This window comes from Ambystoma mexicanum, chromosome 2q, assembly GCF_040938575.1.
Source record: "Ambystoma mexicanum isolate Mex_15411 chromosome 2q, UKY_AmexF1_1, whole genome shotgun sequence".
Lineage (NCBI taxonomy): Eukaryota > Metazoa > Chordata > Amphibia > Caudata > Ambystomatidae > Ambystoma > Ambystoma mexicanum.
This window is the reverse complement of record NC_090924.1, coordinates 201,282,729-201,301,184: the sequence shown is the minus strand read 5'-3', so window position 1 is coordinate 201,301,184 and position 18,456 is coordinate 201,282,729. Positions and strand designations below refer to the sequence as shown.

The following is an 18,456-nucleotide window of genomic DNA, read 5'->3' as shown; positions in this document are numbered from 1 at the left end:
ATGAATTAATGGGGGGGGGTGAATCACCTTCCTCTCACGTACCTTGTAGCTTCTTAGTCCGGTCTGTTTTATCCCTCGCTGCTGGGGGAGCGCGGCACTACGATTCCGTTATTGCGCCGCATCTCCAACCCAGGCGTTGAAGTCTCGTTGAGGGGGGGAGGGGTGTATCTCGACTTGTGTTCACCATGGTTGATTATGGGTGGGGGTGGTCTGCCGCAGCCAGGGGCCCGTCTCGCCCCTTCTAGCGGGCATCGGCTCAGGCCGCGGGGGACACGGCCCGGCGCAGGCTCCACATCCTCGCAGGCCGCACCACATCCCACCCACAGCCCGGGGCTCCAACGTTCTCGCGCCTCCCTCCGGGATCCTGTCTCCAGGCAGTGTAGGCAGCGTAGGCCCGGATGTCTGACCGCCGTTGGGTTTTCAGGGGATGTTAGGCTGTTCCCCCGGTCGCGGTCGGCATTCACCCACCTGTGCTCGATGCGCCGCTGTCATTGCAGGGTCTGATTTGGCGCGCAGCTGTTAACCAGGGTTGTGGTTATACGGACGTCTGTTCTTTGGGTTCCCAGCACCGATTTTGCCCTTGATTCGCACCGGGTGGTCTCTGAGTCAGCTGCTGGTGAATCGTTTCAGTTGGGTCTTCAATAGTGACGCACCAACGCAGAATTTTCGATAGAGGATTTCTGTCAGCAACGGAGCTCACAGGTTAAGCAGCCATTTTGTTCTGCGCACAACAGTGCCCCCCAAATGTCCAAATTCTATGACTTCATGAGCCAAGCTGCCAAGGTCATAGACTGAGGTTGAGGATGTAACCGTGTCCCCCGTGCTGCGTGAGCATGTTGCATGGGCACGGGAGTTTGACTGGATCGCACATCGGCAGTTTGCGCAGATGTGGAAACCAAGGTTGCCTCGCCCACATAGGAGCAACTAGGATTAGCGTTCCTTGTGCATTTTGTTGAGTACTTTGCTCATTAGTGGAGTTGGGGGGGGGGAAAGCACAGGCTAATTTCCATGACCAGTTCATACTGAGGGCGTTCCCCTTGGAATTGAGTTGGGGAAACATGGATGTGCAAAGTTTGGGCATTGCATGTTTTGTCTTGTGGCAAACAAGTCTAGAGCGGGGTACCAACATAGTGCAAAGATTTTCTTTACTTTTTTTTTTTATTGTGGTATAACCAGATTTGGTTTTTTACAAATACAATAAAATATAAAACAATTACATTCAATAGCATAATTATTACAAAGCAATATCACACATGTACATATTAATTTCTCTAAACAATAAATAAGGAGAAAATTAGAGAAAAGAATCAGTGCAAAATGAAGTTACAGGCGCTGTCTCCCCAACCCAAACCCTCGGATATTAAATTTCATCAGAAGCCAGGAACCCTGTCTGCTGCAGAACACAGAGAACATAGTCAATGATGTTTCATGATCGGCTATCATCCTTTCTCAGAACATCTTCGAAGTTAAACGGTCTAGACAGTCAGTAAAAAGACCAAGATGTTTCACTTTAGCCTCCCAAGTGCCCTGACATTCTCTCAACATATGTTCGATAGTATGATTTTTTGGATCCCTGCAAGATGGGCAAAGTTTTTCAGTTTTATCCCCTTGCTCCCACCTATTGAGAACCTCTCCCGTAGGGGTCAGGTTAAGTTGAACTTTTAGGAAATCCTGCCTTTTCTTGGCACTCATTGACTTGAAGGCACAAATAGATGAACTTAGAGATAAAGGAAAAATGGCTCTCCTCTTGCTGTTGGACCTCTCGGCGGTATTTGACCTTGTGGACCACGGGGTACTTTGCAGCCACTTATACTCTGCCGCACATTTTTCCAGAGGCGCCATAACTTCGATTGAATCCTTTCTCAGCGACAGGACCATGAGGGTGTTCTCCCCATCGGCAGCGGCTGACCCGATTCCCATCCTGTGTGGAGTTCCTCAGGGTTCTTGTGTCTCCCCTACTTTATATAACACATTTACTAAGCCCCTTTTTGATGATCTGGACCTTCTTGGTATCACATACACTAACTATGCAGACGATAGCCAGATTCTCCTCCCACTTTCTGGGGATTATAATAAGGGTTTGGCCTTGGTAAACAGGGTGAATATCATCATCCAGGCATGGATGGCAACCAACGGTCTATGCCTGAATGATGATAAAACAGAGCTCATCATCCTAGGGACTCATTCTGACCTCACAAAACTAAGCCAGGACTACATCTCATTTGAGATTGATGGTAATATCATTAAGGTGTCTAAAGAGGTGAAGACACTTGGCTTCTATCTGGACCCACCTCCTCCTTTGACAAACAGGTGAAGTCTCTGGCATCTGCCACCCCTTAAACATGTAAGCTCATTAGAGCAGGCAAACACTTTCTCTCAGACAACAACTGCCTTATCTTAGTGATAGCCGTAATCCTTTCTAGGCTCGACTATTGTAATGCCCTCTACATTGGAGCCAATAAATCCATCACCCATCTAATTCAAAGCTTACAAAAAAACGCCCTGTGAGCTGCCCTTGGTGTGTCCAAAAGATTGCACATTTCAAAGATCAGGCACCAAAACAACTGGCTGTCCACCCAAAATAAAATCCATTTAAATGTGGCATCCGTTGTTCACAAAGCATTGAACAATGCCGCACCGAGCGATCTCACAAACAAATTCATAAAAAGAAACTCTGCACGCCCAGTTAGGACCTCCAATGCCAATAGCCTCAACATACCAGGATGTAGGCTAACTAAGGCGGGGGGAGGGAGGCAGCTTCCAGGTCCGAGCTGCCCAATTATGGAACTCATTGCCTCACCCTTTACATGAGGAGCAGCCCTTTCTGAAATTTAGATCCAACTATATCAATCTGTTGAAGTCTGCCAATGATTAGCCCACTAGTGCTTACTCATCCTCACGAGACCCCTATTATAGAGACATTACTGACCTGCCTATTTTTTGCTCTTGTGGACATTTTCACTTTGCCCATCTGGCCGATGAGCTAATGTCTACTTAGTGCCTGTACATATACTGTCCTCATTGTACTTTGTACTTACTATGCTTGTATGTAAACTGCAATTGCCTCTCTACCTGTAATTTACTGTATTTTGTATGTAACCCATGACCCTACCCTGTAACTGAAGCCTAGCATTTTCTTTACTGCTGCGCCCGGCTACCTTCGGGTCTGGTACGCATTATAAGTGAATAAAACAAACAAACAAACCTTGGAACTTTAAAAGATATTTTGGGAGAAAGCCAAGTTTCTTGGCACACATGGACAAAGAGCCTGCTACAGAAGATCCTCACATTTGATCTATGGTGTTGATCCAGTCTGAAGTTGACCAGGCCTTCTTGGTCTTCATGGGATTGGAAATTAGTGTTTCTACATCGCTGTCATAATTAATGAGGATGTCCAACACCCTCGTCCTTGGGTCTCGCAGGATCTTAGACTGATCGAAATTGAGATGACAGAAAGATCCTCGTACAGTGTGTTACCCAGTGCAAAGATTTTGTTTACAATAGCTTTGTCGAGCTGCCATTCATACTCTTCTGGTAGAGGATCTCTGCTTAGTGGGTCTGCCAAAGAATTGAGTTCCCCTGGAACATGTTGTGATATTAGAATCATGCGCCGTTTGAGTGCCCACTTCCAAATTGTTTGTGCTAACCTTGACAGACTTGGAGAGTGTGTGCCCCCTGCTTGTTTATGTAAAACATGGCGGTGGTGCTGTCTGTGATGACTTAAACTGTCTGGCATGACAGGTGCACTTGGAATGCTTGTAGGGCTTTGAGAATTGCTAGTAGTTCCATAAGATTTAGGTGGTTCTGTGATGTGATCTGTGTCCACAGGCCATATGCTGTGTGGTGAAGGTAATAAGGTATTTGCAGCAGAATGTTTTGTACTCTTGTTTGATGGAAAGACTAGACCCTCTTCTGTTTTTATGACAGCTCCAAAGAACTGTTTGGTCTTGTTTGGAACAAGACTTAATTTCTTCTTATTGATTGGGAACCCCAATTTGAACAAGAGACTGATTGTTCTCTGGGTATTCTGCTTGCAAATTTGGGGGGGGGGTCCCCTGTGATCAGCCAGTCGTCCAGATAAGGGTACACTGGGATTGATTCCCTGCATAGGTGCACTGCCACTACCGCCAATACCTTGGTAAATACCCTTGGAGCGGAGGCTATGCCGAAGGGTAATACCTTCAACTGGTAGTGTTGTTTTGCTATTCTAAAATGCAAGAACCTTCTGTGCGCTGGGAACATTGGAATATGAAACTGTGCATCTTTCATATCCAAGGTTGCCATGTAGTCCCCCTGCTTCAGCAATGAGATTACCTCCAGTAGCGTTGTCATGCAGAATTTTTGTGGATGGAGATAGGCGTTCGCCGGGCGCAGCTCTAGGACAGGGCGCATCGTTAGGTCTTTCTTTGCCACAAGGAAGTACATTGGATAAATATCCTTGTTTATCTGGTTTCCTGGGACGATTTCTATGGCGTCCTTTCAAAGCAGAGCCATCACCTCTTCCAAGAGGATACGTTCTTCCTTGGAGGTATGTCTGTCTTGGTGGGTGATTGGAGGGTTGTTGGATCAGCTCTATACAATAACCGCCCGACACAGTGGAAAGTACCCACTTGTCCGAAGTGATTCCCTCCCAGGCATGGGTAAAGTGTCAAATACGGCCTCCTACTGGAGTGACATGGGAGGGAACCTGTAGCGAGTGGTTGTTGTTTGGAGGGGTTGATCCACCTCTAGAGGAGGAGGATATGCCCCTACTACGAGACCTTCTTTGTCCTCTTCGAAACCCCTGTTGAGGATTGTCCCTCTGACGAACCACAGGAAGAGCTTTGTCCACTCTGACTATAATTTGAGGCCCGTTGAGAGTTTTGCTCTCTAAAACGGCGAGAGTTAAAACCATCTATTTGTTGAAATGGTTTGTTGATGAGCTGCCCTAATGATTTGAGGGTGTCATATTCCTCTTTTGTGCTTTTAATCGTGTCTTCCACTGTTTTGCCAAACAAAGCGTTGGATTCGATGGGCACGTTAAGGAGGGTTGTCTGTGTTTCAAATTTGAAGCCTGCTTGTCGTAGCCACGTGTGGCGTTTAATCAGTGTTCCTTCTGCCAGGATTCTTCCGGCATTGTCCGCTGCATCCAAGTTGTTTTTGAGGATGCAGTTGGCTACTTGTTTTCCCCTCTGCAATGGTAAGCGCTAGCTGGGTTTTAATGGGTTCTGGGACGGATAGGATTTTTTCGGCAATCTCATCCCACTTGTGACAGTTGTAACTGGCTGTAATAACGTTGTGTTATTAGCAATTCTAGCTTGGTAGGCTGATTAAGCCACCTTCCTTTTAAAGGTGTAGATCCTTTTACTCTCCTTATCCAGAGGGGCTTCGGAAGAGGCCATAGGGGTTCCTGCCCTCCTTCTTGTAGTTGTTACCACTAAAGGGTCAGGTTTTAACTGCCCTGGGGAGACAGATTGCACACCCAGTCCAAGTCTTTCCAGTGGAATGTTCTGGTGTGCAGTCATAATGTCGACATCAATAATGTCGACAGTCAAAATGTCGACAAATTAATGTCGAAAAACAATAATGTCGACAAACAAAAATGTCGACATTATTCGATATTTTTTCGACATTAATTTAGTGTATGCATAAATAAATAAATAAATATATATATGATGTGTTGAGTATGAGGGGTGGTTGGGGGGGTGTGGGGGGGTGGCAGGGGGGTGTTGGGTGAGGGGGGGTTGGGGGGGGGACCCCCCCATAGTAAATACAATTTTTATTTATTTAATTATTGAATAAATAAATAAATAAATAATTGGTATGTGTTGAGTATGAGGGGTGAAAGGGTGGTTGGGGGGGTGTGGGGGGGCGGCAGGGGGGTGTTGGGTGAGGGGGGGTTGGGGGGGGGACCCCCCCATAGTAAATACAATTTTTATTTATTTAATTATTAAATAAATAAATAAATAAATAAATAAATAATTGGTATGTGTTGAGTATGAGGGGTGAAAGGGTGGTTGGGGGGTGTGGGGGGGGGGTGGCAGGGGGGTGTTGGGTGAGGTGTTGATAGTTTTAAGGGTTTATAGTCATAATGTCAAAAAAAAAAATGTCGACATTTTTTTTTCGACATTATGACTTTTTACATTAAAAGTATAGAATGTCGACATTATTATTTTCGACATTATTTTTTCGACATTTTTGTCTGTCGACATTTTTTTGTCGACATTATGACTATAAACCGAATGTTCTATTACAAGAATGGCAAAACTTAAAAGGAGCATTTTCCAGTATGTATGGGCGTGGCGTTCTGGCAAAATGTGTGGGAGTTAAGGGGAATATGCATTCTCTTAACAAGAATAAAGTATGAAGCTCCCCCCACTCTCCTTACTGTGAGGGCCGAGGATCGTCGAGACGGGTTGTAGTTGTCGACGATCGTGATCTGTCCTCGAAGCCGTCGCCGAAGATCTCGCGGTAGACAGATTATCGAAAGGACAGAAAGAAATACTATTGTTTAAACTTTTTCTAAATAATGGCGGCAGCCAAGAAGGCACGCTGCGATATGCGTCCGACTATGATGACGGAAAAACACAATCAGAGGGACCTCGATGCGTGAAGCACCATGGGTACAGTAGACGTCATATTAGGCAGAGTATTATGAGCACGCCTTGTCAACGTCCCTTTTCAAGTTTCGAAAACAAAAACTGTAATACTCCAGCTACCACTAGATGTCGACCTATGCACAGCATGTGATCTAAGCAGATTCTACAAGCCTCAGAAATGTGCTGACACCAAGTCCAAGGAGCAACCTTGAATGAGCCAATTGTAGTCCTGTCATGAGCTGCGATCAACCGCAGCAATTTGGTGAAGACTCAGTGCTGAGAAATGGCAGAACAGCAGAACTCTGAACTTGTAGAGGATATTTCAAACCACATTTACTTCCTTCATTTCCAATGAATCTGTGCATGGAGGCGTCCTGATGGTCCAGGGACACCAATCAGTTCTAAAGCTCAAGAGCCTCAAGAATCTAAGGCGGGTTGCCCGTGTTCAATTTAACTTTTCCTTGTACAGGTACAAGTTCAAAAGCCTCAGCCCTAGTCTTCCTTCGGGCCCAGAAAGTGTAGGTAATTCCAGCCCTTCTTTCGATCTGAACTGGGTAACAATTCTACAGCCCCTGCAATTGAAGCTGATGGACCTTATGCAACAGGGGAGCAGTCAGAGGCAGCAAGATGCAGTGGAAGGCGTGTGGTTGGGTGGGAGTTGAAAAAAAGGGCAACAAAAACCCAGAGTCACAGTCTGTAAGTAAGTCTGGTAGTGCAATGCCACGTGTCGACTAACAGAGACAGCCTCTCCTCCCACCAGTCAAATGGATGACATCTGATTCACAGTAGCTGCTAAAATGGATTTCTAAACTCTGGCTTGGTGGACAGAGTTTAGGGGGCCACCCTAGATGCAGTAAACAGGGGAAACTCTCGGAGTTTAACCAAACCAATAAAGGTAGCATGGAGAGTGGTGCAGGCTAAGTCTCAGAAGAGGTGAGTGGGGTTAGGGGTCCACAATGAGTCCACACAGTGAAAAACACAATGAGTATACTTAGTAAGCACAAAATACTGTATTTATTATAGGCCAAAAACATATATACAGTCACAGGCTAGCCAATGCAACGCATACAAGTTATCCCAATACCTGAGCAAAAGGTAAACAGTTAGGCAATGGCATGAACAGTCCACATGAATGAGAGCCCTAACCTTAAAAGTCAAACCCTAACTTGTACCCAAAGGTTCACAAAGTACTTTATAAAGTTCAGAAAAGGTTAATAGGTGTTCCTGCGGATGTGCAGATGGGTTCCAGAAGTCAGCAAAATGGGTTTACTGTTGAGCAAAGTACTTTTCCTATCCTTCTGAGTGCTTTTTCAACAGCTGTTTAAAAAGCAATGGAGTTATAAAATAAATCAAAGTACTTCACAAACTTTATAATGGAGGAGGTAGGGGCACCAGTAAGTATTGCAACTACTCACCGTCTTTACAGGTCGAAAGGGTGGGAGGGGGAGGGTGGGAGTCGCTGGACGTCGGTTTCCTGCTGTTGGATCCAGTAGAAGAGGCCGCAGGAGCTGCGGTTGCAAGTGTTGCTCCGGTCGGGTCCAGGAGCTAAGTGCAAATCTTTGCAGTCGAGAAATGCAGCAGGCAACGATGCAGTACTCTTCAGGACAGTCTACCAGATGGGGATGACCGGTTCCAGCGACAGTCACCACGCAGGCGTATCAGACGTCGCAAACAAAGGAAGCCTTCCACAGCAGGACCAATTGATGCTGGGATGCTGAAACTTGACAGGAAGGGGACTTGTAGGACTAGCTGAAGACCACCTAAGGTCTGGGGCAAAAACTTGGAATGGCGATGCACTGGCACGGTATCCCAAAACAGAGTTGGTCAGTCCACTCAGTGGTCCAGAGACATTTGCGAAGTCTCCAGGGCATCGAGACTGGTTGGTGTGAGGGGTCAGCAATGCGAGATGAAGAACTGTTTGATGATTGGTTAACATATGACATTTTATTAAAGAATAAATGAAGAAAAATGCCTCACTGTCCCTACACTGCGGAGAATTTCCCTACCCAACTTAAGCTAAAGGTGAACGCTAACACAGGATGTCTGGCCCTCAGACTAAACAACAAATACACAAAATGAAATATATGGCAATTCAAATTACATTACATCAACAATATTCAGCTTCTTTATAACCTCTCAATAGCCTGGGTGGATTCCCTTCCCGAGGGTTCAAATAAGGCAATCCTTGTATGTAAGATAGTCTCAAATCAGTTCTTGATGTTTCAATGTCAAAATAAAGTTTTGTAAACTAAAGTTCCAACAATAGCAACTCTTTTCTCCTTGGTGCAATATGGACTTTCCACTTCCTCAGAACAGCACCAATGGTATAACCAGCCACAATGCGTTGCCACTACTTCCAGCAATCCAAGAAGACTTGTTAAAGTTAAAAAGAAATGCAACTTCTACGACTGCCAGTGAAACACAGTTCTTGGTTAACAGTATGTCATTAGTTACAAGATTCGGATTCACAGTAGGTATATTTGTCAGGATGACTTCCCAGTGCTGCTGCTGCTTCTACTTTAACAACGTATCTTCTACTCTTGTTCACCATGAGCACAGTCTCCTTTGTCTTGTAGTACTCCACTTCGTTTAGGCTACTGATATGTTGCATCCACTGACAACCAGATACACTACCACAGCTTCAGTAATTTGTGATTCAAGACAGGTTTTGACAAGATTCACTTCAAAGTACTTCAACACCTTCTGGTAGGCAAGGCACTCTGCCTCGGAATATCTCTCTACAAAAGGGGCATCTGCTTTAGCTCTCGTCTGTTTGCCACAACCACAACTTCAAATAATCTTTATCAACAGCCAGTTTTCCCTTCCCCAACTTTGCTAAACCTCTCTGCCAAATGTTAGCCCAAGTAATTACCCAGAAGCCTTGGTGCTACTCTCTTCGCTCTAGGTAATGCTTTCACCAATGTATTGTAGGCACCACTGAACTGTTATTGGGTTCATAGTAATAGATTGCTTTTTGGCGCAGAGAAAGGCTACCTTCAATCTTAATATGGGGCGACTCTTGGCTTGGGCAATGCTTACTCTTCTCTTCAATTTTATATACAGTGTTTAACTTCTTTTATAAGAAATGAAGGCCCGCGTGAAATAAAGGATAGATTTCAGTCTTCCTTTGGAAAGTACAATTAGGCACCCGCGACCACTTCAAGTAGTTTTGAAAGGTTAAAGAATCAACAATGGTCTTTCGCAGTATTAAATGTTCAGAAATGGCCTTTGCAACATTTACTCTTCCTCATGAGAGACACACGACCACTTCTTCATAAGGTTTACAGCCTGTTAAGAGTTTAACAATGGCCCTTGCAGCGTTTGCTCTTCACGCGAGAACACGCAAGTGCTACATTTCCATTGTTACCTTATTAAAGCTTCAACAAATAACTTCAGCTCGCTTCAGACTGTACACGAGAGAAAAGGAAACTGGATACTGTTACCGGCAATGCTCGCGCAAAGAATCTTAATGCCTGTGAAGCTTGTTCTGCACATTGCACAACTTCCATGACTTCTACTGTTTCTACCTTCACAGGGACCCACACCCTTCCTCATTTAAGGTGTCGCCGGTCCGACCACTCGTTTAAGGAGTCCCTCTCGCTCCCGAGACCCATGGCTTGATACCAGCTCCTCGCCTTGGTCTCCGAGACATTCGCTGCACGGCAACCACAGCAATCAGGCTCACATGGGGAAAGACAGTCCTTCCTGCACCTCTTTCACTGTGCAGCCTCGGCACTTCAGAGTTTGGGGAAAAAAGGACCCTCTCAGAACAAGCGGGTGCAATCTTCTGCATTCACATTACAGAGTCTCTCTTGTTCTCCCACTTCTGCTTGGTTTTGCCAGCTATGTGCTACCTTTCTGCTTCTACTGCTACAGCATGCACTCCAGTCACAGTGCCAGCTCATTCTGATTCCCTGCACCCGAGGGGGCCTTTTATGCCTCACAGGTTTCCTTCGGGTGTTGGCCGTTAGGCTTAATTTTCTGACTACTACTACAGCACGCCTCTTCAGTCCTCTTCCTCGTCCCAGTAGTTATGGTATTATGGTACTCGTAGTCCCCAACATCAAAGTTCATTCCTTTAGCTTCTGCTATTTGGCAAACGGCCATCAAAAGCGTGGGATTACGGGGAAAGTTAAACAGGGGGGGTTTCCCAGTCTTTCTGGTCTGATCCTCCTCCCCATGTTATCCTCTCACAGCACACCACACCACCCACAGGGTCGGGATCAGGAAATGTCTTCCTTTCGCTGGCCATATGAGAAGGGTCCCAGACCAGGGTTCTGGAATGCATCATGACTGATTCATGACATTGGTCCCACCAGTCCAAAAGGGTCGAAGCACCAGCAAGGGTCTTCTGAGATCGGTAGCCAGACAGGGCTACATCAGGTAAGCAGTAAGAAATGGTTGGCAGGACTCTTCAGGATTTGTCCTCCGGTCTTCCATTTTCTGCACAGCTGCACAGGATACTTCGGATTTGCTGGAATGGCTGCAGAACTCCTCTTATCCCAAATTCAGGTAAGTGGTCCGATTCAGCCCTCTAATGGAAAGTTCTGCCCCACCCATGCAAACCAGCAGTGATCCAATCAGGGAACACTGTGGGTCTGACTCATGCATGTACACCAAGACATACTGGCACCACTATGTTGATTGGGACTAGACATAACCCAATTCCTGGGTCTCAATACACATGGCATGCCATAGCCCGCGAAAAACACTGATTTCCTAGGCAAATGCATGACCACAAAAGGAAATTCCTGACCTGAGAAGGTAGGAACAAAGGCAAAGAACAAAATAGCCAAAGACCAAGCGAAAACTCTCGATGCACGGCCATTTTATGACACTAGCCACAGTTAGTAGCCAAATGTGGTAAATGAGAGTCACTTAAAAATATAGCAAAAATGGAAAAAGGCATATTTAAAAGTAACCAAACGTTAGTGAGTGTGATTCTAGGGTGATACAAAAAGTATCGCCATTGCACTGCATTGAAAGATGCTTTTGTGCAACATAAAAAAGTTACCCAAACAGATTAACTGTAAAACAACAAAAGTGAAACAGTTTCCCAGTACTGACAGTCTGAAGGACTGGTCAGTTTCCCCATTGATAATGAGCAAAAGGACCAGGAAGTACTTCTCCGTAAAAACTCAGAACAAGGTGTAAAACAAAAGCAAAACTGATTGGGAGTCTATGAAGGGAAAGTTGCCTAAAAGAGAAATCTTTCCTAGCAGTGGCTTAGTAATGAGGGGTTGCTGCAGGGACAGTAGAGGTGGCAACGCCACCTCTGTATCCCACTGCCCCATATTGGCAGGGCGGACCGTGCAGTGGCTGCTTCGAGTAGGGCAGTCTGACCCCTGCCACGTGGGGAAAGAAGGTGAAGGAGTGATGAGGATGTTACCTCCAAGAGGAGACGTAAGACAGCTGCACATCAAGGCCCAAGTACTTTGCCCTAGCCTTGGGGGCTTGGAATTTCTTTAGCAATTCGTCAGCCTAAGCCCCAAACAGGTTATTCCTGTTGAAGGGCATATGCAAACGATTTGACTGGACGTCGGGTGAAAAACCAGAGTTTCTCACCCATAAGTGTCTCGCCAAGACTGAACGTTACCAAAGCAAAACCAAATGTTGATAGCTGGAAGGTTTTGAATACATCATAACTACAGGTACAGCTCTGGGCAACCATCTAGACCATAGTTTTTCAGCCTGCCAAGCCATTACAGAAGGGGAAAGACCCAGAGCAATGCCAGAGGTTAAGATTAATTCTAAACATTCCAGTCATCACCTCTTTTGTTTTGCTATAGTCACCCCGAGTGGGACTGGTAGGCCCAGACTTGGGTCCTGTGCCTGCTGAGCCTAGAGACCCAAGCTGCTCTTCAATGATGAGGCCCAACAAGGCCGAAACATTTTTGGGGATAATTGTGGTTTCGTGCAGAAGGGTTGTGACCAAGCAGTTTGGGGTGGATTGTTAGTAATATTCATGGGTTCCCACACACAGGCAAAAATATTTAGCATTTATGAATGTAAATGAACATACTATATTGGAGAAATGTTATCTCACTTGCTCTTTAGAGTAACGTTTTAGCAACCAAAGTAAAGTGATGGTCCTCCAGATATCCAGTTTAATATGACTGACTGCCTTTTGCTCAAAAGAAGGTCTACTCAATATACACACAAGTATATCTGGGATACAAAGTCCCCCTTCTGCGGTAGCTGCAAGACAAATCATTTTTTGGTCAAGGTGCCCTCCTCCCTTCCCCTTAAACACTCACAATCTGTATAGTTGAACTAGCAATGGCGAGAAAACATTTCACCCTCAGTGGTTCACCATGTGCCAATGAACCAATTTCACAGCTTATAATTTAGCTTGCAGGCTGCACGATGAAGCTTGCAGGCTTAATTGGATGAGATTTTAGAAGAATAGTGTTCCCGAGAACAGCCCATGCTCTTAGCGCACACTATCTAAATCTAGACCAGTTGATTAATGGGCTGAAAAGTTCACACTTCGCAAATCTGAAGATAGACAGGCTAAAGTATGAAGGGCTAGTGCCTCAATAAGATCCATTTGTATGCTAGAGTAGCAACACAATGATTATCTTTACGATCAGCAAAAAAAGGGGCTATATAGATTGTTAGACTTGCTTTCAACTGTTTGTTTTCTGTCATGCATGTAGTTCTGAACAACAAGTGGTTACCTGCAGAGGTCATCAGTGGACTGAAGCGAACACAAGTGCCTTCATCTTCAAGCTCTACTGCATCAACCCCGCTGGCAGGAACCAACAGTGCCAACTGTTCTCCTAACTGAAGAGAAATGGGAGTGGAGCATCAAAGTAAATACATATATAACACATATGATATCCAACATTAGCAACCTACTCCCGTGTACCAATAAGAATCCAGGCAGCTTTTTGTGTTTTACTCTTATAAATAAATGATTAACAAGTTATTATTTAAAAATCTATAATTGTTAAAGGCTCTTGTTTATCAATAACAAGGAAACATTTAAACAGTATGCACTCAAGACAATACATTAATTCACTAAACAGCAAAGAGTAGAATCATTAAAAAAGTTGCAATCCGCAGAAAGAACAAAAATTAGACACATTACACCAGAGAAAATGGGTTCCCGTCCATTAAATGGCCCCACGGGTCAAAATGCTGGTTCAAAGAATGTCTTTCCACAGCTGGATCTGACTGGTGAGAGAAGAATCCACACAACAGGAGCACAAAAATAACCCAAAAAAGCAACCGAAATTCTGAGCAGGAAAATCTATTCGGAAACGTGAGAGTATGGCTTCGGTTTACGATGCAGCAGAAATACATTTGACCCACTTTGGTAATCCTCTTGAATTTGTGTGGATCTTGATTTGCTCGCAGCAATTTGCTCGAAGCCCATTTGCTTGAATTATTTTTAACCACATTTTACCATAACAAATGCAGGGTAAACTGCCCTCCCCGCAGTCCTCATCCTGATACACCTATATACTATCTAAATACCTAAACCGCAAACTCCCCCATTCCCACCTACATTTGTGTTTCACAAAGGGAACCAATATTTTGCCTATGTGAGTGCTTCCTCACAAGACACAAAAGCCCCTTTGTGTAAATGTAATCTAGTTTGGGATGGGTGAGGGTCTGCCTGGTGAACAAATTACTAACCTCTCAGTAATCTTTTTGATGGATGTTTCGCTCACGGATTCCTCATCTATGACAACCTATTCACAGCGCAGCTGTTCTTCAGAAAGTTTTCTGCAACCAGAGAGAACAGCACGGCTCCTCCTGACTCGTCTACATGCGGGACAGGATGTCAGTGGCAGTACATATTGAGGCACCATGCACCATGACCTCCGTTTCACCATTTTCACCTAGCACGCTGACACAGCAGAACCGATGATGTACTAGCTATCCACCAAATAGGGAGGCACAAAGGTGATGAGGAATCTGTTGGAGGAACATTCATCAGAAAGAACATTACTGAGAGTTAAGCAAGTTCTTCTTCTAATTAATTATTTCCATCCACAGATACCCCATCTGTGATCAGACTCCCATAGCAATACAAGGATCTGGAGAAGGGAGGAAAGTAAGTACACCACCCAAATCTAGATAAAAGAAAATCTCTGGAGGACTGCCCTACCGAAAAGGACGTCCTGACCTGAAATGGAATCCAAGCAGTAATGCTTAGCAAACAAGTGCAGAGGCGCCCATGTTGCCACCTGGCAGATATCCAGGACAGGGACACTCCTCTGCAGGGCAGAAGTGGCAGCCACTTCTCTGGTAGAATGAGTACGAGACTCTCAGGCACATTGTTACCAGCCAAATCATAGCATTCTGAGATGCAGAGAATGGTCCACCATGACAGGGTCTGTTTGGTCGCAGTATAACCAACAGAAGGTTTGTCATTCTTTCGGACGTCCCTCGTCCTGGAGATGTAGTAGCCGTCAGCCCGCACCAGGTCCAGCCGATGGAAACTTTTCTCTGCTCTGGAAGGATGAGGCGGAGGAAACAAGTACAGTAAAATTGATCTTTTGGTACTGTGTGAAAAATCCCTGGGGAAAAAGTCACCAGGTAGGTGATTCTTTTCCCTGCACCCCTAAAAGCCTTGCCCCACGTATTCTAGGATGGGTATTGTTTACTATTCTAACTCCAGTACTACCATATTTGGGAAAGTGCATGAATTTCTTGGGAGTGCAAATTTGGGGAAATGTCACCTACGCGCGACCTTTTCCCAGGCGACTATCACTCAATACCAGTCTTTTGAGATGAAAATTTGAGACCATCTTTGTAAGAATCTCACTCTCCGCATCACCTCCTCTTTGGAGAAAACCAAATAGGGAGGTTCAACACTCGCCGGTCTCACAGAAGTGATGACATCGAGGAAAATCATCTAAAAGGTGAGCAATCTAATAGAACAGGAATGGGGGGGTGTTGGGCAGGAGGTGGTCCAATTCCACACCCCTCACCATTCCAGAATGAATATACCATGAGTGACCAGATTGGATGGATACACCGAGTCAGAGAGTCTCCATCCAGCTAATCCACCAGACGGACTAACATCTGGTGTTGTAGTAGCACGGCTCAGGCTCTCACCCAAGTGCTATTAGCCAGTAGCACTTGGGTGAGAGCCTGAGCCGAGCGTTGATGCGGGGCCATGGGCAGCAAGGCCCACTTAGTCGCTGCCTACTTGTAATAGCATGGCTCATGCTCTATCACACCCAAGTTCTACTACTGTAGCACTGGGGTGAGAGCCTGAGACGATGCCACGCACAACACAATTGAACAGTAAGTATTGACCTACCGACGGCGGGCAGCAACAGGTACAGGCCAGTGCACGTGGTGGGACCTGTTCTCTTTGGGGAGCTTGCAGCAGTCCGCGAGCAGCACCCAAATTGAGAGCACCACACACCACACCTGTGCGCTCATGACCCCACCCAAACACTCAAATCAAATGTCATTGGCTGCTAAACAGCCAATGACATTCATAAAAAACTGTTGCTATGTGCCTGAGCCTAAACTGGATAAGGAATCTTTTGCGCTGTTTGTGGGGCCACCACTCTAGCGCCCCGCCAGCATCTTAAATATGCTGGGTGTTACGTAGAATGCATGGAGCTACAAGCTCTATGCATTTTTACCTTCGAATGAAGCATAAAAAGGGACGCATCCCTGTGGCAGCAGGCACATTGCATAGAGCACACAAGCAAGCAGCACAATTATTTATTGAAATACACCAAGTACAGCATTGCCGTGCGCCGCCACCACACCGTCATGTAGAACAGATTCAGAACTTCTGAATCAGTTCTGCATGCAGCTGGAGCACAAAAGTTTTGTACACTCCCTGGGCCCTCAATGCTGCCCCCAACCTATGAAAGTGGCCGCCACTGCTCCTTATGAACCAGAAAGAAGGTGGATACCAGCCCTTGCCTCGTTCCAAGCGTGGTACCAGTTCCATTGAGCTCTTTTACAGAAGCAGGCGGACCTCGTTTCGGGGTGGATTCCATAGTCGTGGTGTTGGTGCGATGGCCATGGTCTGGGGGACATTGCACAAAAGGTATAAAGTCGCCCTGTTGAATGGCCTATAATACCAAAGCATCAGACAGGAAAGTCTTCTCCTCCACAGGGGACTTGTGGCAGAAGACCTCATAGAGCTTTACATTCTGCAGGGCCGAAGGGACAGTGGCTCAAGCCACTCCACCCATAGGGGCACCTCCACTTTTTCCTTTTGGGAAGCGTATGCCCTGCAGTCTTCCCAGGTCCACCCGACCTAGACGCCGTGGGATGTAGGAGGGAAGAGGAGCCAAAACCCTGACCCCACGAAGAAGGCTGCTGGACGGCTAGACCCAAGGACTTTGCCCTAATTTTGGAGGACTGACATTTCATAAAGGCACATATGTTTTAAAAATGCTCTCTCATAGAACGTGATGTGTCTTAGTCCCTCTTAATACCAATCGTCATGAATGAATGGACATAGTATTCCTCAAAAGGACAAGTTACTTCTTACCTTGTAACGTTCTTTCGACGGGATGTTCCTCCGACGTATTCCTCATCTTAGATATCTTCTTCCAGCTCTGCTGGCCTCGGAACATTTTTTCTCTCTCTAGAGGGCGCTGCGCGTCGACGTCCTCCGAGTCGATGTCCCTCGACAGCCGCCGTATAGACGTCAACGTCATCCTGCCTATAAAGGCTGCGCTCAGCGTCCGTTGCTCAGTTCCGTTTTGTAGCCCACAATAATACTTTCTGGACTAAACTAATCACCCTGAAGGAGCGTAAGCTGCAACAACAAGGGAAGTAGAACTGCGGGGATGGATGGGAGGGTCGATGAGGAATACGTCGGAGGAACATCCCGTCGAAAGAACGTTACAAGGTAAGAAGTAACTTGTTCTTCGAAGGGATTGTGTCCTCCGACGTATTCCTCATCTTAGATAGGCTCCCATAGCAGTATTCTATTATTGGAGGAGGGAGTACTGACTTCACGCTGTCTTCTATTGATGAATAGAATTCAGTACAACCCTTCCAAACCTAGTCTCTTGACTGGAGGAGGAATACAAATTGTAAAAACGTGTAAAGGTATGGACAGACGACCATGTAGCGGCCGCACAGATGTCTTTAACCGGCACGCCTCTTTTGAGGGCCGAAGAAGCTGCAATACCTCTGGTCGAATGAGCCCTAAGGTTTTGAGAGGGCTCTTTCCCTGCCAGTTTATAACATTCCAGAATGGCTAGAATGATCCATCTGGAAATGGTCTGCTTAGCTATTGGTAACCCCAGCTTGTGACCTGCGTAACCTACAAACAGCTGGTCTGCCTGTCTTATCCTGGCTAGTCTACTGATGTAAAAACTTAAAGCCCTCCTAGGGTCTAGCCTGTGTAACCTCTCTTCCTCTTTCCCCGGGTGAGGAGGAGGATAGAAAGATGGTAGGGTAATCTTCTGAGTGATATGGAATTCAGAAACCACCTTTGGGAGGAAATTAGGCTTCACTTGCAGGACAACTTTGTCTTTGTGAAATATTGTGTGAGGGGTTTACAAGAAAGAGCTTGTAATTCGCTCACCCTTCTAGCAGATGTAAGTGCTATTAATAAAACAGTTTTAAGGGTAAGGAATCTTAACGAACAAGAATGGAGAGGTTCGAAAGGTGTGCCCATCAGGAAAGTTAGTACTAAGTTTAAATCCCATAGGGGAACTTGGAATGGTCTTGGGGGATAAACATTGGTTAACCCCTTTAGAAACTGTATTACCAAGGGTAATTTGAAATAGGATGGTTCTTCCGCAGTACGCTTAAAGATGGATAGCGCTGCAAGATAGCCCTTAATGGTGCCAACTTGAAGGCCTGAATTTGCCAAATATAGTAGGAAGGACAAAACCATTGGTGTACCACATGAAAAAGGGTCGATATTCTGTTC

The 18,456-nt window shown here is 45.7% G+C and overlaps 1 protein-coding gene across 1 annotated transcript in view; it reads right to left on the bottom strand.

The window, feature by feature from the left end:
* PDXDC1 (pyridoxal dependent decarboxylase domain containing 1) overlaps positions 1-18,456 on the bottom strand; it is a 1,210,974-nt gene that overhangs the window by 424,178 nt on the left and 768,340 nt on the right. The window contains exon 16 of the mRNA XM_069647127.1: positions 13,259-13,364. Within this exon, the coding sequence (XP_069503228.1) occupies positions 13,259-13,364 (106 nt within the window). The remainder of the gene's footprint in view (positions 1-13,258; positions 13,365-18,456) is intronic.